The 22,899-nt window shown below is 54.7% G+C and overlaps 1 protein-coding gene across 1 annotated transcript in view; it reads right to left on the reverse strand.

Annotated features, from left to right (window-relative positions):
- The window catches only part of ADCY5 (adenylate cyclase 5), a 149,822-nt gene that overhangs the window by 23,569 nt on the left and 103,354 nt on the right, over positions 1-22,899 (reverse strand). Inside the window, exons 4-12 of the mRNA XM_028091306.2 lie at positions 21,137-21,248; positions 19,434-19,561; positions 17,487-17,645; positions 16,426-16,567; positions 14,395-14,535; positions 10,039-10,061; positions 8,711-8,855; positions 7,533-7,630; positions 4,271-4,358 (exon numbers count right to left, since the gene is read on the reverse strand). Of these exons, the coding sequence (XP_027947107.1) occupies positions 4,271-4,358; positions 7,533-7,630; positions 8,711-8,855; positions 10,039-10,061; positions 14,395-14,535; positions 16,426-16,567; positions 17,487-17,645; positions 19,434-19,561; positions 21,137-21,248 (1,036 nt within the window). The remainder of the gene's footprint in view (positions 1-4,270; positions 4,359-7,532; positions 7,631-8,710; positions 8,856-10,038; positions 10,062-14,394; positions 14,536-16,425; positions 16,568-17,486; positions 17,646-19,433; positions 19,562-21,136; positions 21,249-22,899) is intronic.

Genomic DNA, 22,899 nt, shown 5'->3' on the forward strand with positions numbered 1-22,899 from the left:
GCATGTACCTGTGCACACATGCGTGCGTGCGCGCACACACACACACACACACACACGCCGAGAACTATGGTGCCAAGTCCTCCTCCTGTGCCTACCTACTACTCCCAAGCCTCAGAATGAAGAAGAGGAGGCTGGGCTTCCAAGCAAGGAAGTGCTAATGAGCCACACTGAAGACGGGGGGTCCAGGCCAGATGTGGGGGAAGGAGGGAGCCACCCCCTGCTACCCATCTGGGTGGTGGTAGCAAAAATGCTGGCACTGTCAGAAGTAGACCTGGGGGGCACAGTCAGTTAAGCGTCTGCCTCCGGCTCAGGTCATGATCCCAGAGTCCTGGGATCAAGTCCTAAATGGGGCTCCCCACTCAGCAGGGAGTCTGCTTCTCCCTCTCCCTCTGCTCATGCTCTCTCTCTCTCAAAAGAAATAAGTAGAATCTTAAAAAAAAGAAGAAGAAGAAGAAGAAGAAGAAGAAGAAGAAGAAGAAGAAGAAGAAGAAGAAGAAGAAGAAGAAATAGTAGGCCTGGGCTGCTTCACTGGATGATAGGGCAGAAGCCATAGGGAAGCTGATGGAACAGTCAGAGGTGCCCAAAAAGAGAAGAGGCTGTACTCAGGAGATGTGAGTGAGCTCACCATCCCTGGAGGTAATCAAGCAGAGGCTGGACCCTCCTCGCACAGTTATCATAAAAAGATTCCTACCTCAGGTGGGTGTCTGGGCTGCTTCACTGCTCCAGCCATTTCCAATCTGAGATTCCCAGAGTCTGTGGACCGACCCCATGTGATGGCAAGGAGGGATTCAGCATGGTTTTTTCTAAGACGAGCAGCTCTGGTGTCCAGGTCAGCTCAGATGCTGAGGGAAGGGAGGGGTGACGTGTGCAGGTGTTCATTCAGCCCGGCCCCAGAAGAAAAGAAGTGCTTGAGGGAGGAGCCTTTGGGCAAAGCAGTGCAGAGACAGCGGGAACAGACCCGGGCACCCGGTTAGCCTCACGTTGAGGCCAGAGGGTGAGCCGGGCCTCGCCATGTCAGATTAAACAGGCCCAGGACGCAAGGGCCATCAGAGCCCTCGGGAGCGAGTTTCCCAGCACCTTCCACAGGAAGGACCCAGGCAGCTGCTGCCTGCCAGACAGCTAAGACCACTGAGTTGGCTCATTGCAACTAACTCAGTCGACACTTTCTTCACAGTTCTCTCTTCAAAAAGGGTAAACTATGGACTTTTGAGCAAGTAAGTTCACGCTGTCTGGGGGACATGGGAGAACAAATGGAATAGAGAAAGCCACCGCGGCTGACAGAGCTGCCCGGCGGCGGGGCTGCTGAGTCCGGGCCGTGGGTAATTTAGGGACAGTCGTATCTCATCAGAGAGCCACCACCCGTGACTCCTGAAAAACCGTGGAAGGAAGATGAGAGATGTCTGGGTTCTGGCAAAGGGCAAATGTTTTCAAAGGGAAAACAGAATGACACGGAAAGTTCCAGTCTAGTCAGCGTCACAGCCATACCTGCAGAGGTGATCCGTCCGCCTGCAGGCGGTGTGGGGTGGCAGTGCTCCGTGACGGGCCGCACGGTGGGGACACGGAAGCCAAAGGACAATTACCCCCTTCACATCTTAGTGTGCAAACAGTTCATCCATAGCACGGAGGAGGAAAGAATAATGAAACGGGAGAGGGATTCATACTACAAGCAACTTCTCAGGTTGGGGTCTACTTCCCAGAAAGTGGAAAAAGGCTGAGATGGCGCATCGGAGGTGGGGGGCGGGCGGGGGCCGGGCACAAGGATGCAGCCAGGACCTCAAGGTGGGTATCAGGGTCTACTTGACTCCTGGCCCAAATCAGCAGATGCCAGACTTGATAAGCCAGGGAGCGCTTTTTTCCTAAATAGTTTACAGAAGCTCCCCACTGCAAGATGGAATCAGCAGCCTCCCCTGGGTGAGGGGGGTGTGTTTGGAGGGGTGAGGGATGGAGTGGGGGGCAGGAGGTAGGCACTCCCTTCCCCAGCCTCCCCTGAGGGGACCCTGGCCTCCTCAGAACCGTCGGTAAAAGCAGTGGGCTGGATAAAAGAATTGAGAATAAGCTTATTGAATGTGACACTGATTACAGAATAGATAGATCCAATGAAACACAAGGAGCCAGGAATGATTTTCATAAATAACCTTGAACAGTAGCAAAAAGAAGTCACTGGACCAAGGTATGGACTCAAAATGGCCAGTGTGGGTGGGGAGATGAGCCTTTCTCCCTCCCCTCCTCCTCCCCTACCCCCAGATACACGTGCCAGTCAGGGAACGCAAACCAGGTGAAGTCAGGGTAGCTCAGGCCTACCAGTGCAGCCAACAGGAAAGAGAGAAATCTAGGTTCTTGTTTTAAAATTGTAGACCACATATAGCTTTGATTCTGACTTGGATCAGAATCAGATCAGAGAGATCAGCTAATTAAGTACCTCAAACAGACAACGACTTTGCCTCAGTTTATAACTTAAATAGAGAAAAGAGTCTTCTGCATGTTCAAAAAAGAATGCTGACAGGCCCTTTTAACTATGGTGTACCATTTGTTGTTGTTGCTTGTTTGGTTGGTTGGTTGGTTGTTGTGACTTCTTTCATGGTGGTAAAACATATGTGCCATAAAGTTAGCATTTTAACCATTTTTAAGCATACAATTTAGTGGCATTAATTCTATGCATACCGTCGAACAACCATCACCGCTCCATTTCCAAAATGCTCTAGTTCCAAGACCCTTCCATCACTCACCCCATACGGAAACTCTGCACCCGTGAAGCGATAACTCTCCATCCCCTCTCCTGTCAACCCCAGAACCATCTAGTCTACTTCCTGTCTCTATGACGTTGTCTATGCCAGATCTTCCATATAAGTGGAATCACATAGTCTATGTCCTTTTGGGTCTGGTCTCTTTCACTCAGCATGTTTTCAAGGTTCGTCCATGTTGTAGCATGTGTCAGAACTTCATTGCCTTCCATGGATAATATTCCATCACAGAGATGCACCATTTTTGTCTGTTCATCTGTGCGTGGACATTTGGATCATTTCCACCTTTTGGCTGTTGTGAATGCACCATGTGCTTTGATAGCCATGAGATGAAGAAAGTGGAAAAGCCCCCTGGGGACAAAGCAGGCTCGCGGGGGGGGGGGGAGGGTAGGGGGAGATGACAACAGCAAGACCAAAAGACAGGCTGTGACTGAACACAGAGCCTTGAGGAAGGAGCTGAAAACCAGGATTAAATCCTCTACCACTCCAGATGATTTGCGGGGGGCCTTCCAGTTCTGACAATCAGTCCACCAAGACCTTGACCATTAGGTAATTAAACAATTACCAGTCTAATGAAATACCCTGCTTAGAGGGTAGAGAGAGAAAGGGGACTTTGGAGGTGACCAAGGTCTAATCCCCCCAGAAGAAGAATGTGGTGCCCACGGCAATATAGATAGAGAATGGTGGCAGAGCCTGCCCCCCACACTTCCTGGGCTTGGCTCCAAGTGAGCATCAAGGAGGAACACAGAAATGGTTCCAGCAGAAGCTGGAGGGGCTTGTACCTGCCTGGGGACAGGGCGCTTTCTGGGACCAGGCTGGCCTGTCAGGGAAGTCTGAAACCACCAGGGAAGGAAATGAGGGAAAGGCTTGGTGGACAAGGCAAAGGGGAACCCAAGTGGCTTCCACCACAGACCAGAATGCCTTGTGGCCAGGTCCCCCTGAAGGACACAGCCTTGCAGGGGGGTGGGGAGGGGTAGCACACAGCATGCCTAAGAGGAGATATGAGAGAAAGACACAGAACGGGGTCTCATGCCCACATTCTTGGCGGCGTGGCCCTGTCTGAAACACTGAACCACGCTGGGCCACTCTCCTCATCTCTATGATGACTGGCTCAAAAGCCATCATCTCTCTGGTCCCCTCCAGGGCCATATTCCAGGCATATGGGGACACCGAAGGGGGTGTGGAGAGAGATCTCTTCCATACTCACTCGTCCAGCAAATGTTTATTGACCACTGCTTTGTGCTAGATGCCCTTCCTTCATCCTACCTGACACCAAGGGGACAGACAGGAGAGGCGGAGACGCGGTCTTCTCATCGCAAAGGCTTGCAAAGGCGGGTCAGAACAGCCGGCACCGCCAAGTCTCCACTGACAGAGCACACCCCGCAGCCTAGCTTGCTGCCGATGCCAATCAAGAGTGGCGCCCCAGCATCATGTACCCCGATCCCAACGGGCTCTGGGAGGAGCTCCTATCAGTGGGCTGGGAATGGAAGGAAGAAGGTGACAGGGGCTCAGGTGTGAGCTAGACTCACCTTCACGCAGGAATAGACCACGGACACAAATACCACCAACGCCAGCAGCAGGAAACAGGTCAGGTAGAAACTCAACATGAACACGGAGCTGGAAAAAGAGAGGAGGTGGGGAATTCTGGGGCTCTGAAAGCCTCTGGAAGGAAAGAGACGTTGCTCCATTTCCCCTGAACCCACTGCCCAGTCTTTCCTAGCCCCTGACTCACTGAGAAGGGGGCTTACACAGCCTTGTGAACTGATTCAGGACCCCCTCCGTGATGGTCCGGCTCCTGTCTTTGCCAACCCCCTGCACGGAGCGGAAACCCGCAAGGGGCTGAACTGAGAAGTGAGTGTCACCTGCTCAGTGTTTTGCCCAATTCTTAGCTATCCACAGACTCACTTCATTAAGCTTGGAAGGACCTATTTGAAAAGTTACCTGGTTATTCCCTCCCAGCAGTTACTCACGGCCAGGTGAGGAACCGTGAAGGCTGAAAGCGGGATAAATGGCCATCATTTCTAAAACGCATTTGTCAGCAGCCCAAGCAGACCCTCTGAGAAACAGCAGTGATGTGTCCCTTTGGGGGCAGAGTCCCTAAACCCCGTACCCTGCCGGGCCCCACGACAAGTCCTGCTCAACTTGCCAGTTCAACACGAAAATGCAAGGAACTCCCCCTGTCCCTGCTGCCAGGGGCAGATCACAGGTGATCTTAACGTTCACCACAGGCCGGAATCCTCAGACAAAAGAGCTGCCAGCGACTTTCCATCTGGACCCTCCCACTGGCCCTCCTGGGGCAGGGGCTGGCTAAGGTACACCCCGTCATATCAGGAGGTCACAGAAATCCCTTTTCCCTTCCAGGGAGTGAGAGTGGCCGGGAGATGCCAGGTATCGTTAGCAGGTTAAAGGCAAGCAGAGGGCTTCACAAGGCAGGGGAATACCTCTAGAGAGGCGTTCAAAGGGCGTCTTTGTTCCAGGCTCCCCCAGAAGCCAGCACTTAGATGCCTTAAACAAGCAGAACAAGGGTAGAGAACTCTCTTCAGAGGGAAAGAAAGACCTTTAAAGTAGCTTTTAATGCTTCCGTAGAGAGAGGACTGCTGGAGAAAGACTTCCGTCAATGCCTTAGCAGCTCGGAACTGTGGCCGGGGCGGGGCGGGGGGGGGGGGAAGGGAGCCACTGCAGGCCAAGCAGGGACCGAGGGAAACCCAGCCCACCAGCCACAGTGCAGAAACAGAAAGGCAAGCGGCACAGAGGCTGCGTTATTGGTACCCGGGCTAACTGGACTATCAGGAGCAGCAAGGGGACCGAAAGACTACATCGCTTATTTATACCTGCAGCTCCATTTCCATATAGAAAAAAATGGGGTCCTGTGTCAATAAGGGCCCAGAGACCCACCGGCTCTGCACCACCTCAGCGTGGGGGGCAATGGGCATTAGCTGCACAACCAGAGTGCCGGTGTCTGCGGTACCCCACAGAGTCACAGCAGACACAAACGTCAGGACCACCTCTGCAACACTGTGCCATCAAAAATAAAAGGCGCTGAGTACTACGTCGTGTAGGCATCATGTACCTCCCGATAACATGCACTGAGAAGGACACATCACTTCTGTGGGATTCTTGTCAAAACTGCATAACCTCAACCTGTGAGTACACATCAGACAAACCCAAATGGAGACATTCTACAAATTAATTGGCCAGCACTCATCAGAAGCTCCAAGGCCACAGAAGACAAGTAAAGGCTGAGGAAGCATCACAGATTAGATCACACTGAGGAGAAAGAACAGCTAAACGCAGTGTGGGATCCTAACCTGGCTCCTGGGACACAAAAAGGCCATTGGGGCAACGCTGATGGAATTAGATTTCAGTTAGGTAATAGTGCCATTCCAGGGTTAATCTCGTGCCACTGACCCTCGTACTGCAGTTACCTAAGTGTCAACACTAGGGAAAACTACATGAAGGCTGTACAGAGACTCTCTGTAGTACTTCTGTAACTTTGCACAATAACTGTCCACAATTACTTCAAAATGAAAAGTAGAAGGTGTTGGGGTGAGGGGACTCTACTAGATTCAGTTGGACTTAGGAGACATAACCAAATACCACCAGGAGATCTTGAGTAGATCCTGGCTATGAATAAACTAAAAGTAGGAGACGTTTGGAGACAACTTTGGAAATGTGAACATGGATTTGGTGTTACGTGATTGCAGAGAACTGGTGTTAATTTTGTTTGGTATATAAGGCATCGTGGTTAAGAAGGAAAATGCCCTGAAAATAGATATATATTGAGGGCTTTTGGGGGAAAATGTCCTTTCATCTAAAATTTAAATAATCAGGGATGCCTGGGTGACTCAGTCATTAAGCGTCTGCCTTTGGCTCTGGTCATGATCCCAGGGTCCTGGGATGGAGCCCCGCATCGGGCTCCCTGCTCCGCGGGAAGCCTGCTTCTCCCTCTCCCGCTCCCCCTGCTTGTGTTCCCTCTCTCGCTGTGTCTTCTTCTGTCAAATAAATAAATAAAATCTTTAAAAAAATAAATAAGATAAAATAAAATTTAAATAATCAGGAAAAAAATAGATGGAACACTGGTAAAACATCAACACTAGTTACATCTAGGGGATGGGTGCTGATTATATTAATTACTTTGCTTTTCTGTGTGTTTGCAATATTGCATAATAAAAAGTCACAAATGTGTAGATACATGCACACGTGCACATACAAATGTACATACACATACAAACAGAACAAAGATAACACAAGCAATTATCTTCCTTGTCTACATGTGACTCTGTGACTAGCTACCTAACACTTCATTTCCAGAAGCCCACTGCCCACTTCAGAGTTCTCCCCTCGGAAGCCACAGGCCTCTCTCAGGGACGCAGCCAGTCCTTGGAAGCGTTCAGGAATATCTCTGAGAAAAGCCTTTAGAACCAGAAATCCATTCTTTGAAATACCCAGAGTAGCAGAAAACCTTTATCTTTTGAAGATGTGTTGATGTTTTTGCAAGAACCAAAGGTCACACAGAAGCACACCTGGTGAATACTTCAGGTGATTTAAGGGCAACCACGGTGTGGGTGACAATGGGGCGAGATGATAAAGTGCTGAGTCTCTCATGCAGCAAGGCAGGCCCAGGGAGGTTTCCCGCCCTGTCACAGGGGACTCAGACTCGTGGCTTCCCGGTCCCACCGAGGACACATGGGGAAGCCTCTCCTTGTCTGAGCAAGTCCGACCCCTGCCTCTGCTGCTCCATGACCTCCGTTCCCACCCCTGGAGCCCTGCAGCCAGAGGGACGGTACTCACTGGGGCACGATGGTGATCTGGACAAAGCAGATGAAGAGGAAGACAAGCGAGGCACATGCCACGTAGGCACCGAATCGGTCATCCACCTGCTTGGAGTACTGAGAGGAGGGCGCGAGGTGAGAGGGGCCCTGTGTGCTCCAGCCCCGCTCCACCCCAGACACGTGCGGGCAGCCCACTCCCAAGACCTGGAAGAACCAGCACTAGCCGTCGTGCTCCACAAAACCAGTCCAAAGCACCATAACGTGGTGCCTGTGGGGACGGCAGCTGAAAGGTGTCAAACCAGACACTTTCTGCAGGTTGGGTCACTATGAGAGTCATTCATAATGATCCTGGCTCAAATTACGGAGCACCATCTACCTGCAAGGATACGCGCCCGGTCCGTGTTGTCCTCCCACATCTTTGCAGAGCCCCGGAAACAGGACCTATGTAGCTGCTACTTCACAGAGGAGCCTGGGCTGGGGTTCAGAGTGGACAGGAGGCTCGCCCCAGCCCCAAATCACAGAGCTCATCTCCCAGCCCCCACTTCCTCCTGTGACACCAACCAGCAGCGCCCACAGAGGCCGCACTGGCACCGAGTCACCAGAGAGGGCGCTCTCGGCTCAGGTCCCTTTCTCGCTGGCCAAAGAGTTTGCCTCACAGGACCAAGGCCGGGTCTGGCTCTGTCACGACTTCACTGGTGGCCTACAGCAAGTCGCCCACCCTCTCAGTCACAACTTCAGGAGATGGGACAGAGAGATCTCGACTGTCCCGACTTTTCGCCAGTGTGCCAAAGGCAGCTGGGAGGTCCACTGGTGATGTTCATAATGGTAACAATAAAAATAAAATCGATAGCAACTAACATCACTGAACATCTACGTGGCAGATACTGTTTTATGTGTTTTACGCATATGGACTTGTTTAACCCTCACCATGACCCTCTGAAGAAGGTATGTTAAGGAGCCTCATTTTCCAGATAAGGAAATTGAGGCATGTGGAAGTTAAGACTTATCCCTTCTGACCACGAAAAGTCTCCCTAAAATCTCCCTCTCCTGAAAAGTGTGGCATTGGAGCAGGCGACACAAACAAGACAGGGCACTTTCCGTGGTGACAGGGACAGGCAGGGAGCCGCCCGTTGCCCTGTCCTCCTCCCTCTGGTTCTGGTCCTGCCCAGGGCCTCCTTCCCACCCAGGGGGCCGTACCTTCTTCTCTAAGTCAGGCTCCCTGAAGGTCAAGAGGAACTTGCGGACGTGCTCAGACCGCAGCCTGTCGATGCTCCTGGCGTCAATGGCACGGCCCAGAAATTCGTCCACTTCATCCTCAGGGTTTGCGCTTTCCTGGGCGTTCCTGGGCAGCAAGAGGCGCAGACCCAAGCTGACCACCAGGGGGCACCACTAGAGGGCTGACTTGGCCCCCCTGCCCCCAGGCCCATCAGAAAGGCCCGGATAAGGGGCGGGGACTCGGAGGCCAAGTCCCCCCTCTTAACTGCGCACATGCAGAGAAAACTGCCCTTGCCTGACCAGCTGGTTGAAGGGCCTCGCTGACAGTAAGGCTTTTCTGACTCTACTGATGTATTATTGCAGTATAAGAATATGACTTGTCATCGAAGGTTTAGTTGTTTTCCCCCACAGGTAAGTCTCTGCTCTTCACTGTCCAGCTGTACCACCATTCTGAAACGATGGCCAGGATCAGGGGGCAAGGCTCCTGCCACAGAGACTGTGAGCCACCCCAGCGCTTTCCCCTGGCTCAGGCCAGCCTCTGGGAAGCAGGTTTCACGGTCAGGGTGCTGAACTAAAAGCCCTATTCCTCAAGGTGACACCCAGTCGTCAGTGGGGTGGCTAGCCCCCAAGAGCTGGGAAGTGGAAGAGAAAGAGAAGGGCAGGCCCTCAGGGCACTAGGCTCTGGCCAGGGGCCGCGGACCAGCAGGCAAAGTCTGCATTTTCCTGAGAGCTGCAGGCACGTGTGTGCACAGCCATGTGCAGCGTCTGCATGTACGTAGCTGTGCGTGCACACGTATGTGTGCGCACGTGTTTGTGGGGTGAGGACACGTGGGCGGCACTGAGACCCAGCCTCTCTGGCCAGTGGCCCGGGCTCCTGGGCTACCCCTCTAGCAGCCGCAGTGGGCTCCGGCCACTCTCAGCCGAGACCGTGCGGAAACCATGCGGAGACCGTGTGGAAACCATGCGGAGACCGTGCCGAGACAGTGCCGGACCATGCCGGACCGTGCCGAGACCATGCAGAGACCGTGAGACCGTGCCAGACCGTGCCGAGACCATGCAGAGACCGCGAGACTGTGCCAAGACCGTGCCGGGCCGGACCATGCAGAGACCGTGCCGAGACCGTGCCGAGACCGTGCCGGACTGTGCCGGACCGTGCCAACACCGTGTGGACCGTGCCGAGACCGTGCAGAGACCATGCCGGTCTGTGCGGGCGCACTGCCCACCCAGCATGGGGCAACCGAGCTCTAAGGCAAACTTGGAGCTATCCCTCAGGCCAAGGAAGCAGGAATAAAGAAGGGCATATTACTCACTTGTCCTTGGGGTCTTCAAAGCCCTAAAAGAGAGGGACAGAGAGAGAAAGAAAGGAGTATGAGAAGAGAGAGGACACTTCCAGGAGGGACTGTGGGAAAGCAGTCCAGCTCACCAAGGAGCCTGCACTGAGGGAGGCTTGTCACTCAGAAGTTCTTTCTTCCTTCTTTCAGCAAATACAGCCTTCCTATGGGACAGGCTCTGCGCAAGACACTGGGGGAGCCCTGTGATATCATGTCATGCGCTGGCAAAACCCAGGTGTCTAAGCTCTTCCTGTCCTCACACCCGACTCCCCAACTCCCCCACCCTTCCTCCCAGCCCCTGAGTTTGGTAGGTCCCTCTCAATTCTGCCTTGAAATAAGCTTGAAGTAAGAGAAACCACTGAGTGATCAATTCCCACGTGTGTGCGCACACACCCTACCTCCACTGAGCACTCAAAATCACCTGTTCAGCTTTTGTGGTATCCAAGAACCAGTGTGTTCTTCCAAGGCCAGAGTTGGGTGGGGACCCAGGAGGTGAGAAACCTGCCTGCCACAGGTGTGACTACTGCTCACATACACACGGCAGGGGTGAGTGTGAAGGTCCCTGATTGGTTGCCAAGCTCAAAGCCCTATTTACAGTTAATCTGTGATATCCACAACATGCGTCTCAGGGTGTGACCGGCTGTGGCAGAATGGAGGGTGGGTTCCCTAAAATGGGAAGGGGGTGGAATCCCGGAAGCAGTGGAGGAGGTGGCAAGCAGCCCCAGGACTGTTTCAGATAAGGCTCAGGTTGCCAGGACAAGGACAGAAGGTGACCTGTGGTCTCTCGTGGCCCAGTGTGGAGCACACTGCTGGGCAAAGACGGAGGTCAGTAAATGCCAGGTGAATCCAAATCCCAAACAAACACACCTCTCTTTGTGCTCACTGCAGACTTGGTTTGAAAATGCAAAAAGCAGGATTTATGTTGGTCTTCATAAGCCAGAGCTGCCAGATGCTGAAACAGATGTGGGGTCCACACTGCACCGGGGGCTCTGTCTCCATTCTACCCCGCAGCGGAGGGCTTCCAGGAGCCTCGGCAACCTCTCGTGGCAAATCCAAGTGCCCGACTGTGGACTCTGAGCTCCTCCCAGGCTGCCTGGCAGCGGTCTCCCTGAACAAGCCAGAACCCTTCTTCTTGTCCTCTGAGAATCATCAGGCCCTCTGTCCTGGCTGTGAGACCCGGGCCACTACACCATCCCAGCCCCAGGCGGGAGGAGTTGGTGTGACTCAAGTGAGTGCTCTGCCTGGGGGCAGGCCCACGCTGGGTAATCCCAGGATCCATCAGGGCACAAGCTTAAGTGGGCAGCAGGGGAACACGGACAGGCCAGTTCTCCACAGAACGCGGTGAGGGGCTGGCACTGAATTCCATCACAGGGGCTGGCCACGACCTTACTCTGGGACAGAGGACAACTGAGCTGTATTATGCCTATGCCGGCTTCTGCAGCACGGAAATAGACCTGACATGCTTTTAACAAACCTGTCTCTGACTTTCTCCTATACTCCTTTGGTCCTCTGCTGGGGCTGGATGGGGACCAGGTCTGCTCTGAGTGCCATGCTAGTGTGGGGAGCTGAGCATGGGGTTGGGGTGTTGGCAGATAAACCACGGCAGATGGTCATTAAGAACACAGTCCAGGGGCGCCTGGGTGGCTCAGTCGGTTAAGCGCCTGCCTTTGGCTCAGGTCATGATCCAGGGTCCTGGGATCCAGCCCCCCTACTCAGCAGGGAGTCTGCTTCTCCCTCTCCCTCTGCTCCTCCCCTCTGCTGGTGATTTCTCTCATAAATAAAATCTTAAAACAAAACAAAACACAGTCCAGACTGGGTTCAAGTTCCCTGACCTGCTTAGTAGTTCAGGGAGAGCCGTCCTCTGGCCGGTGAGGAGGACCCCCAGAAAGGTTCCTGCGGTTTGTACCATGGCACTTCCAGGGAGCAGCTCAGCTCAGCCAGTTCTGTTTCGTTCCCAATTCCTGTCCCTTGGACCTAAAGGCAGGAGCAGAGGCCGCGGCCCCTCCGCTCACCCACGCGGAGGCGCTGGCTCTGGTTTGCACACCCGGCCTGCCTTCCCTGAGCACTTGGGCTCGGCCTGCTGCCCCGAGAGAACGCGGAGCCTCCCTGGCTGGATGAGAAGAGGCCCCTGTGTGCCCTTCCTGTCAACCTTCTTATTGATCAGTACCCTTAGGGACCTTATGACAGACAACCAGAGCAGCTCGTCGCTACATTTTAAAAGCTGAGTCCAAGTTGGAACAAGATTTAAAGAAGTAAAATGGCTGCCTATGCGTTAGTACCTTTCTTAGGGCTCCCAGTCACTGCTTAATCTAATCCCCCATGGCTGTCGTCAGTGGAAGTCAGGGTAGAAGCTCTTCTTTTGCATATCTTTCGCAAAGATTTCAGGCAAGTGTGCCACTCGTGGCAGTGCCGTGCCTGGCAGCTGCCGGAACCATGCCATCCACTGCCTGAACACTCTGCCTGCGTGGGCTGGGGGCTGCAGGTGGTCCTTCGGCGCGGGCCTCTGGTGACTCTGCCCAGCCAGGATGAGGGGCAGGGAGTCTCTTCTCCCAAAGGCTGTGGCAGAGGTGTCCCCGACCCTGTTTGTCCACACACCTTCCCGTCCCCTCCTGCTGGCGAGGCAACCAACACCACGCAGAAATCCTGTAGCCAGTCTCCCGGATGACAGCCCTTCTGCTAATTCTTCCAAGGCTCCTCCTGGTCCTAACAATGATTAATGCGTCTGCTAAATCAGTGCTTACACTCCAAACTACCTCCTTTGAGACTTTGAAATAACTAAAGACTCCACTTATACCAAATATCACCAAGTAAAAAGCTTTCCAGTGATTTTAAACAGAGAAAGCCTATCAGGCATCTTTCCTGCCTGCTTGTGGTTCTTCCTCTCCTCGCTCCCATAGTCTCCTGCTCACCTCTGTCCTCTCCCTCTCGTCTTCCTGTTCCCTCCTCCCTGCCACCTGGATGACAGCCTCCCTCTTTGCACGCTGCTTTCTGTGATTCCCCCCCCTCTGCTCACCCCCTCTCTGGTCCTGGTCACATGGATACAGAGTCCGCAGGATATTAAAGGGCTGGGTGAGAACAGAGAGGGTCCACCAAATGCTCTTTGCTTTGGGGAGGGCTCCCCAAGGAGGGGGAGTGGTGGCTGGAGATCTGTAGAAGTCCAAGTTCAAAGCCTTGGAGGAAGACAGGCACCCCTCCCCCACTCTGCTCCCTCATAAACTTGGTGTCCTATGAGTTGCTTCTTTACCGTCAAAAATTAAAATGGAGGTCTTGACTCAATTCATGTTTTGATCCTATACATTTTCCTTAAGTCTTTTTCATCTGTTATTTGCCAGCTACCAAGGAGCAGAGTGGCCGGGTCCCCAGCCTGTCCCTGGCTCATTCTGCTGACTCAGCTGGATTTTCATGGAATTTATCTGCAGTCCCTGCTGCTGTAGCTAAAACCTGGTCCAACACACAGACCCCAAATTGGGGATCCTAGTGCCAGCATGCCCCATCTTATTCCTGTCCTCTGGCTCCGAGGACGCACACACAAAGTGCCCCCCACATACACACACACAGCTCCCTGCATCCTCCAGTCTCACTCACCCTCTCCCCAGGGTGGGCGCCTCCCACCTGGGAACCAGGCTGCCCTCGAGCTGAGGAGTGTGCTTGGATGGAGAAGCCAAGCTCTCAGATAAAAAGAAAGAAAACCCTGCTGCTCTACCTTGACCTCTGTCATACCTCTTCCTCTTTGTCTCCTACCCTCTGAATTCTTTCTATCATCACTGGCAGAACCCGGGCATAGCATCCTGAATTAGACGGCCCCTGGTGTACACAGGGATGGCTGGGGGTGTCTGTACCCCGAGGCAGGCAGGGTCCCTTGAGTTGGAGGTAGCACCCCACCACGGCCTCTGCTCATCCAGTCTGCATGCCCCACTGGAAACCTGTAATTAGCAGGGGCACTTCTCAGCGCAGAGAGCAAAGGGGACCATCGCCTGGCGCTTTTCAAAAAGTACTGAGATGGTTTCTGAGCAACTGAGCCCAAGGATGTGTTGCAGCTGCCTGGGAAAGGCGGAAGGTGCTAGAAGGATGTCTGATGAGCTGGTGCCCCACCAGACAGTGCCACAGGAGCACCGGAGGTTCTGGCTGGACTCAGGGTCTGCTTCCAGACTTTGGGACTCACAGAGAGAGCCCAGGACCAGAAGTCAGGCGCTCTGGCTCCCAGCCCAGAGTTGCTTCTGTGGCTCTCCAAGGTTCTGTCAGGTAACACAAGGGGCCTGGCCCAGTCCTCACACCCATGGAAGGCCCTAGCCCTGGAGAGGCCACATTCCGCACGATGCCCCACCTGCTACTTACCATCCGCTTCATCTCCTTGGACACCTGGTTGCCCCCTAGGTGGTTGTAGAAGGGACGCTCGGCACCCCAGTGGGGCGGGTTGTGCCCAATGGAGTTGGTTCTCTGGCGATTCATCTTGGCGATCATGGCCTTTTCTTCTTTCTAGGAGAGTAAAACATATGCATCAGCCTGTGGGCAGAGCCTACCAGGTGAGGCCAAGTGGGGCATTTCTCACCCCTCCTGGGTGCCTGGCCATGTAGGAGTTAAGGCAGGTGTCCCTCTCTTCTGTGCACAGCCTGGAGCCTAGAGTCTGCCGGGATCCTGGAGCTCACTGCGGAAAGCATCCTCAATCCCTTCACACTCCCCAACGCTAGCGCTGGCTGGCCTGGGTGGGAGGTTGGTCTTGTGAGAAGGCAAAGGGGTGTGGGGACAACTGTCATTGTCACAGAATTCTCAGGGGTGCGCAGAGCCCGGGTCCAAGGTGCCGGGGTAAAGGCGGGAGAGGAAACCAAGGATTCCAGTCTCCACTCGACTTATCCCAAACAGGCATATTCTACCAAAGATGCAGCTTCTGGAAGTTTGGGTCACTAGAACTTGAGAGGCAAAGGCCGATATACATTGTACAAATACACAAGTGGGGCCTCAGCCGGCTCCCTGTATGCCACCCACAATCTCTGTCTGTCTGTCCATCCATCCAAATGGGCTCCAGGAGGAAGGTCGGAGAGGCCCTGGGGAGACCTGCAGCAGCCTTCCCCTCAACTCCCTCTCTGAGCCTGGGAAGGGAGCTGGTCGGATCAGGGACACAGAGGGGAGGGGACACAGCCTGCTTCAGCTAACACAGTTCCAGGTGGGGTGAGCCTATGGGGTGTCACTCTCTGTCTCCATTTCATCTTGCTGGACCACCTGTCAGAAGAACAGGGCCCAGAAAACCCAGGGTAGAAGGTGAGCTCTCAGCCTGAGTGGGGAAGGAAGCGGGGGCTGAAGACCCTGTCACCTTGACAGAGGGGAGGGTGTGGGAGGGCCTGGGAGGAAGTCAGTTCACTTATACGCTAATCAAAGACCAAGCAAAATGTGTTCAAAAATGTGTCAAATAAGCCACTGGACACGCTCCCCAGGGGGCCTAAATCCTCCCATCCCTCTCTGCCGTCTGTGGGGGGCCCGACACAGCTCCCATGCTGTTGTGGCAAGTGAGGTTCCCCTGTGATGTCTTTGTCAGGGTGGACACCTGCCCCCAAGGAGGCCCCACATCTACCTTTGCTGTCACCCAAGACTCTCTCTGGACTCTTCTCCCAGCTTAATTTTATCTTTAGTCTAACTTCTTAAGAAAGAAAGAGGGAAGCTTTTCTCTATTAAAGGTTGCTGACCAACAGGTCAATGCAATGGAAAGATTCATCAGTAAAAAGCTTTTTAATCTAGGGAGAAATAGAAAACGTTCTCTTCATTCGCTTTAAAAATTAAGAACATGGAACATGACACTATTAAAAATAGAACGCCGAAGTCTGCTAATAATTCGGTTTTATATTTGGGCAAGTGTGGGCTGGGACAAAGAGGGGGAGGAGAAAGGGACTAGAAGGTGAAACCGGGGAAGGACGGTGAACTGGAGAAACGAAGGTGTGCAGGGACCGGCGGAGACATGGGGGACACACAGAGGCAGAGAAGGGCCCAATGTCCGCCTGGTTCAGGCAACAGACAAGGAGCAGGGGGGACACGAAACAAACGGTTGGACAGAGAGTAGATGGTGGACAGAGTCCTTGCCGTTCCATGTCCATGCCTGGCCTGCAGCTGTGCTGTGGCTAATCGATTTGAAGCCTATTGCGTTTCTGCAACGGAGGCATAACATTCCTGCTTTTGCTGTCAGCCTTTGCAAGCCCTCCGTGAAGCTCATGAGCTTCCCGGGAAGCAGGAACCACACTGCATGGGGAATTCACAACTTGACTCAAGGAAAGAGTGAGAAGAGAAGGAAGTGGATGCCAAGAAACATTCCTCCCTGGAAGAATAAGGCCCTGCAGCCCCCCGGGTTCTCCCCCACCCGCCCAGCCCCCCCAGCCGGACCCGCTTCTGGGTGCAGCGCAGGATGAGGAAGGTCTCGATACTGTGCTCCTTGAGGTAGGCGTTGCGCTCGCCCCCGCAGCCTGGCTCCACCTCGTAGTCACCGTTCAGGTAGTTGAGTGTGGCCTTGGTGATGTGGATGCGCCTGCAGGGGGGAGGGGGAGGGGCGTGGGGAGAGGGGGGCAGAGAACAGGACTTCAGAACTCCAGCCTTCATGCACAACCACACTGCAACCCACTTGGATACAGTTCAAATCCCACAGACCCACACTCTGGCTCAAAGGCTAACCCCAACCTAGATCTCAATGTGCTGGATCCCTCCGCTGTCATCATCATGGTGGCTCGGGTAGGCCCCGTCTGGGCTCACGGCCACACGGCCACCCTGACCACACCACATTGCACGGAAGTTCTAGCATCGTGAGAGCAGGAGACATCATCGGCCTGTCAGGAGGACACAGCCTCAGTCCCACAAACTTTGCAAACCTGCTCAGAAGGCTCCGGCTGAGCACAGGACGGAGTCCAAATCCTCCAGCCTGGCCCAGAGGTCCTTTTAATGCAGGCATTGTCCCTCCCACCGGCCCCTAAGAGGCCATGTGCTCTACTTCCATTCCTCCGGAACACCGTTTCCTAAACCGGTGCTTGTCCTCACCTCGGCCCCTCGGCCTGGCTCTCTCCCCACCTCACCTCTCCCTTCCTCACCTGTCTGAATCCTGCCCAGTCATCCAGGCTCGTGTCCAACTTCCTTCTCATCCTGGCTACCCCGAAATTACCCATGGTTCCTCCCTCTTTCAGAACTCTACCCCAACCTACTGCATCACACAACAAGCCGCCCTGTTTTGTGCAAATATCTTCTGGGTGAAGTCTGGGCAAAGGTTGAGAGGATGCTCCCTACAACTTGCCAGGGTGTGATGCAAGTAATTTGTTAAGGAGAGGAATTTCTATTTAAATTCTGCCAACCCAGAGTTGCAAGTTACCCCATCCTGCCCACCCCAGCCCCATGCCTCACAGCAGTCATCCTGGGGGGCGGGGGCGGGGGCGGGAAGCTAAGTCTGGGCTCTCACTCACCCTGCCTTGCCTCCAGCTTCCATGTGGTTGGCCAGCGTGACGTCATTAGACCAGACGTCGAACTGCCACTTCCTGAGACCAAGGACACCGCAGTGTACTCGCCCGCTGTGAATTCCCACGCGCATGTTCACGTTCACCCCTGTCACCTCCCGGACCAACCTGGGGATGGAGCAGGGGTAAGGCTGGGACAGGGTCAGGGGCCAAGCGCACAGAGTGGGGGTGAGGCTGGAAGGCACGGGGTCAGGGGTGTGACAGAAGGTGCAGGGGTCAAAGAGTCATTTCTCTCTGGTCCAGCCCAAATCCAGACTCTGAGACTGTTCCACCTGATGGACAGGGGCTGGGCCCTGGTACTCAGGGGCTGTAGGCAGTGAGGCATCGCTTCCCGGTGTGGCCACAAGGGGGCACAGTGCCTCACATTACAACCCAGACCCCGTCGCTTCCCCAGGAAGGCACCTTGGGCCTTCACTACCCTCCGTCAGTTCAACTGTATTCGGAGGATGCAAATGCATACTAGTGCCCACTCGAGCCAAACAGGGAAGTTACAGCCGCTCCAAACCCCATTCATATAATGCTCAGAGTTGTCCACACTGCAGCTTCTTGGATGTTAGCAACATAAAGGAGCAAGGTGGTTAACTGACCAGGGAGGTTCCCCGTGCTAGAAGCAGCACCAGCTCCCACCACATGCACCACGCCCAGGGCTGAGGGCGCCCCCACGACATGGGTGGGCCCTCTGTGGGCTGGAGCATGTGATAGAAGCTGTACTGCTCTGGGTATGCGTGTGAGGCACGGAGTATGCGCGTGAGGCACGGGGTATGCAGAAGAGGGTGCTGGTGCTTGGCGTACTCTTCGGGGACCGGCATGCTCTCCGATACCCTGGGACAGGCCCACTCAGCCAGCGGCTGAGAGGCTGACACCCGACACAGGGAAGAGTTACGTCATTCATCATTTCTCTTGTCCCGGGACACCCCTGCTGGAATGTGCCTTCCATCCACAGTGCCTTGGGCCCCTTGCTTAAATTGATGATATCTCAACCTTAGGTTGATAATAACTTTCTGGCTTAACGCCAGGGCCACGTCCTGCATGAAGCCTCTCTTGGTCCTCCCAATGGAAACAAATGTCCCCTCCTGCCCCCCACCCCCATCTCAGTCTGCCTCTCTCACCTGGTGCTGTCTGCTCCGCATGCCTGGTGTCACAGCAGCAGGAGTCCCAGCCTCTCGCTCAACAGACTCCATGCTTCCAGGCAAGGGCTCGAGGCACTAGCTAGCCCAGGCATGCAGGGGCACTCAGCAAGCACTGCCCAAAGGAGCTCCGCCAAACCCAATGGAGCTGGCCGCCTTCCTGGACAGCCACTCTGCCCTCTGCCCTTGTCTGCTGCGGCTCTTCCTTTGCCCCTGCCCAGGCTACTTCTGAAGCTCAGTTACTGAGCCTAAGCTGGGATTATCCCCACATCTTTTAATAATCGTGGCCCCTTCTCTGGCCAGCAGTGACCAAGAATTGGCCAAAGATCCTTTTTGCTATTGCTCCCACGAAGGATGGATTTTCTTACATGGGGACACCTGTATTTGCATCCACCTGCTGTGCTGTATTACCCTAGGGAGACGTTTAACCTTCGTGCGTCCAACCTTTCTCGCCGGGGAAGAAATGGGGCCCATGGGCTCTACACCTGGCTGGGTGGCCGTGGGACCTGAGAGGTGAGGGAGCAATGCATAGGGCACAGCGTGACGGCCAGCTTGTTCTCCTCCCCTGCAGAGGTGGGGCCACACCTCCTACTGCCCTGGAGTCTGCAAAGCTCTCCCTTCCTACAGGACACGTTCCTCTGGGAAAAGCTTCCCGGCTGCTGCAGGTTGAAGTTGCCCAGGAGAAGGCTCCAAGCCGAGAGGTACAAATCAACCCTCCAATGTCAGGTACTCAGGCTGTGGGACGGTCCCCTCCGAGACGGGCACTTACGAGATGGCCTCAATCATGTCCATGCCCATCTCCACGCAGCAGTGGGCGTGGTCAGCCCTCGCTTCCGGCAGCCCAGAGACACAGTAATAACAATCCCCCAGGATCTTAATACGTAAACAGTGGTTCTCCTGGAAAGCAAAGTAATTTTAAAAATTAAAAATAGTATGAAAGAGAAGTGGGAGGGAAAGAAACGGGAAGCAAACAGATTCACCCCGTGCCTGGAATAACTTGCCTTTTAGGGCAGTGAGCACAGATCCAGCACCAGCAGATGCATGGCCCTGGCTGGCCCCAGGACGGGCTTATCAGGAGCCAAGGGGGGAGAATGGAGGACAGGCTGAGCAGCCCTCAGGCATTCCAGCCTCCCCAGGCTCAGGACCTCGCTTTTATGGTCACTGCTGAGACCCAAGAAGCATGCAGTTGGTCCGATGTGGGAGCAAATAGGGCAGACTTATCAATTCGAGGAAGGCCCAAGATGAGAGTCAATGTCCCTGGTTCCACTCCCAGGCCCTGGAGAACGCTCTGACTCTTGGCCTAAGGCTCTACGAACAGTTCTCTGATTCTCCTTCTTTTACAAAAAGACTGAAGCAGGAATGAGGCTTAACCAAAGCTCGTCTGCCCCTCAGCCTGTCTGAGACTTTGACCAAACAGCGTGCTGCTAACCAGAAAGCATGTGAGCGCTAAGACCACCCCCCCCCCACCAGAGCTGAGGTGCCTGCCCACTGCTGCGCCTGAGGAGAGGAACGGGCACAGCCGGGGTCACCCAGCAGGTCACAACTGAGCCAGGACCAGGACTGGGTTGGGATGTCACTAGTCACTGATTCTCAGCTCTCCAAGTCTGGCCCCCAGAAGTTACTTCACAAAGTACAACACTGGGACTCAAGTGTCCGCGTGGCCTGGATTCTCATTTAAGGCCCATCCAATGCCCGAGGGCCTAGCATACACCAACTCCCCTCACTCATGGTCAGTGATAAAAAGGGGCTGCTGGCAGGTGTGCGACCCGCCATCTAATGCCCTTGGAGGCCCTGGCACCACCTCTGACCGGCGCCAGCCTCTCATCAATGATCTGATGTCCTGTGAGGGCCAAAGGGAACGTGTCTGCCTGTCAGTGGACATTGCAGTGAGCAGCCCCTGACATGTAATGACCCGACAAAGGCCCAAGACATCACTCAAAGACACGAAAGCTGGCGAGGATGACAGTATAAACAGGGACCGAATGGGTAAATGTGTCATCTACCACTCCACACCCTGGGATGCTACTTCCAATTTGTGCAAACAGTGCAGAGTCCTCGTTCTGGAAGCCTCTGGGGGGTTGTGCACAGCTGCGCAGACCAGCTGGGACTCAGACTCATTCTCTTACCACTCTGGCCCAGCTCATCAAGAAAGTGGCTCTATGGGCACCAAAGCTGCCCCACCGAACCGAAATTCCTCAGGGGCCAGGGCAGCGTCACCTGCAGGCCTTCCCATGCCCTTCCTCAGGTGGAGGGCTCCCTCGCTTGCTCCCTCGTGAGCAACGACAGCATAAAAACACGTCCAACTGCGTGCGGTGTGAGGACACACAGCCACAGCACGTGCAGCCCCTCTGCCCAGCAGGGCACAGGCCGGCCCAGGGCCCATCCCTGGGGCTCACGGGGCCTTGGCCGCAGCACTCTTGGGTGGCCCAGACGGAGCCCTGGGTGCCGAGGATGGTAGGGAGGGTGACTCACCGCGGCCAGCTTGTCGAAGCGGGCAAAGAGCTCGTTGAGGGTCATGACCAGCTCCTGGGCAGTGCACTGGGATGCCAGGCTGGTGAAGCCCTCGATGTCAGCAAACAGGATGCTGGGGAGACAGGTGGAGGAAGGTCACCACCCTGAGCCTTAGGAGGGCTGCTGGCCAGCAAGAGTCCTGGGGAGGGGGTGCTCCAAATGGCTGCTGGGGAGGGCATAAAGGGGCTCTGGCACTGGAGAGTCAAAGATGCTGGCCTCACCATCTGGCCGGGAGACGCCTTCTGTGCTCTCACTGTGCCTTCACTCCCGCCCAGGATGGGGATGGCGGCGGGGGTGGGGGGGGGGCACACAGAGAGGCACATGAGGCCTGGGAATGTGCACCGGCCTGAGTTATCAAAGACAGGGGCCTGTACCCCCCATTTCTGTCCCCTCTTGGGCCTGCCCTGTTTGACTCCTGAGCAGCCCCCTCAAGGTAGTTGCAGCCTTTGATTCATGGGCTTGGAAAGTGTTTCAGGCCCCAGTGGCAACCATACAAAGGTCTTACTTCCCAGCCCCATAGATAAGTTTCGGACCCAAGCCCTCCATCCCTAGGGAGGCTCTAGAAGGGACAGACTAAAGAGGCTCAGGGAGGAGAGAGAGAGAAAGACCCAGCCAGCAAGCATGTCTGGAAGCCTCTGAGTTGTCCCTGCCAGCAACGTCAACCTCATCCCCAGGCACGTAGGTAAACAGAGCAGCTGGTGCCCACACTATGCACTGTGGATCTTCGGTCCGTCTCTGTGGCTTGTGTTCCGGAGACTGAAACCGTCTTCCTTTTCTTTCACAACACACCGCTAGAGGTGAGGCCCCAGGGCTGGAGTGTGGAAGGGCCCCTGGAGTTTTTTTCTTTAAATGGACACAAAAAAGTAGTAACTCTCATGTACGGAGAGGCTCCTGGTAGCCTGGCTCAGGGCTGGGGGCTTCCAGACTGTCTTCTCGCTGAGTGCTCCAGGCAGCCCTGCAGCGAAGCCTCGCATCTCCTTCTCACAGGCGGGGCGGCTGAGCCTCAGAGAAGAAGCTGCAGACGGCAGCATGGTGGGCTCCTTCTCCAAGGCCCGTGTTCTTCCCACTATTCCACAAGGCTCCTGAGGCTCCAGATAGTCTTCCTTTTTTAAATTAGGAATGTAGAACTAAACATAGTTTGTCATTTTATCTGGAAAATGTGTACTGGTGCATTAATCCTGTCTTTCTCTTCTGATGTTTGACACCTGGGGCCTTACTGACCCTGGGGAACCTGCTGGCCCCAGGCTGGCTGGGTCTTAGAGTTAGTCAAGAGCTTGCCTTAGGGTCCAGAGCCCCACAGCCCAGCTAGGCTCTCACACTCAGGCCACGAATCCCCTGCCCCAATCACCCCAGGGACCGGTACCAGACTCGGGACAGTCCCTACCCCCCAGAGCCTGCTGAAACGATTCAAGCCCATCCCAAGCCGGCTTACTTTGCCTCACCCACTCCTTCCAGCAGAAACCCCAGTAAAGGTTCTCATCCTCGAACCCCTCTCCCTCTGCCTCCTGACCCACCAGAGCGGTGCTTCCCCACGGGGCCCCACGGTATGGCAGGTTCCCTCCCCCGGGATGAGTAACAAAGGATATTTTCAATGGCAGTTGTCTCCTCACCTACTGGCCTTTGCATACCTGGATAATAATAAAACCTGCCTTTTAAAACAGTTGGACACTGTCCTGAGCCCTTTATGTGTATGAATTCACCTAAACATCACGACCACCCTGTGA

The sequence above is a fragment of the Eumetopias jubatus genome, unplaced genomic scaffold (genome assembly GCF_037043125.1).
Source record: "Eumetopias jubatus isolate StellerSeaLion01/CBP00866 unplaced genomic scaffold, mEumJub1_p1.0 scaffold_1, whole genome shotgun sequence".
Classification (NCBI taxonomy): domain Eukaryota; kingdom Metazoa; phylum Chordata; class Mammalia; order Carnivora; family Otariidae; genus Eumetopias; species Eumetopias jubatus.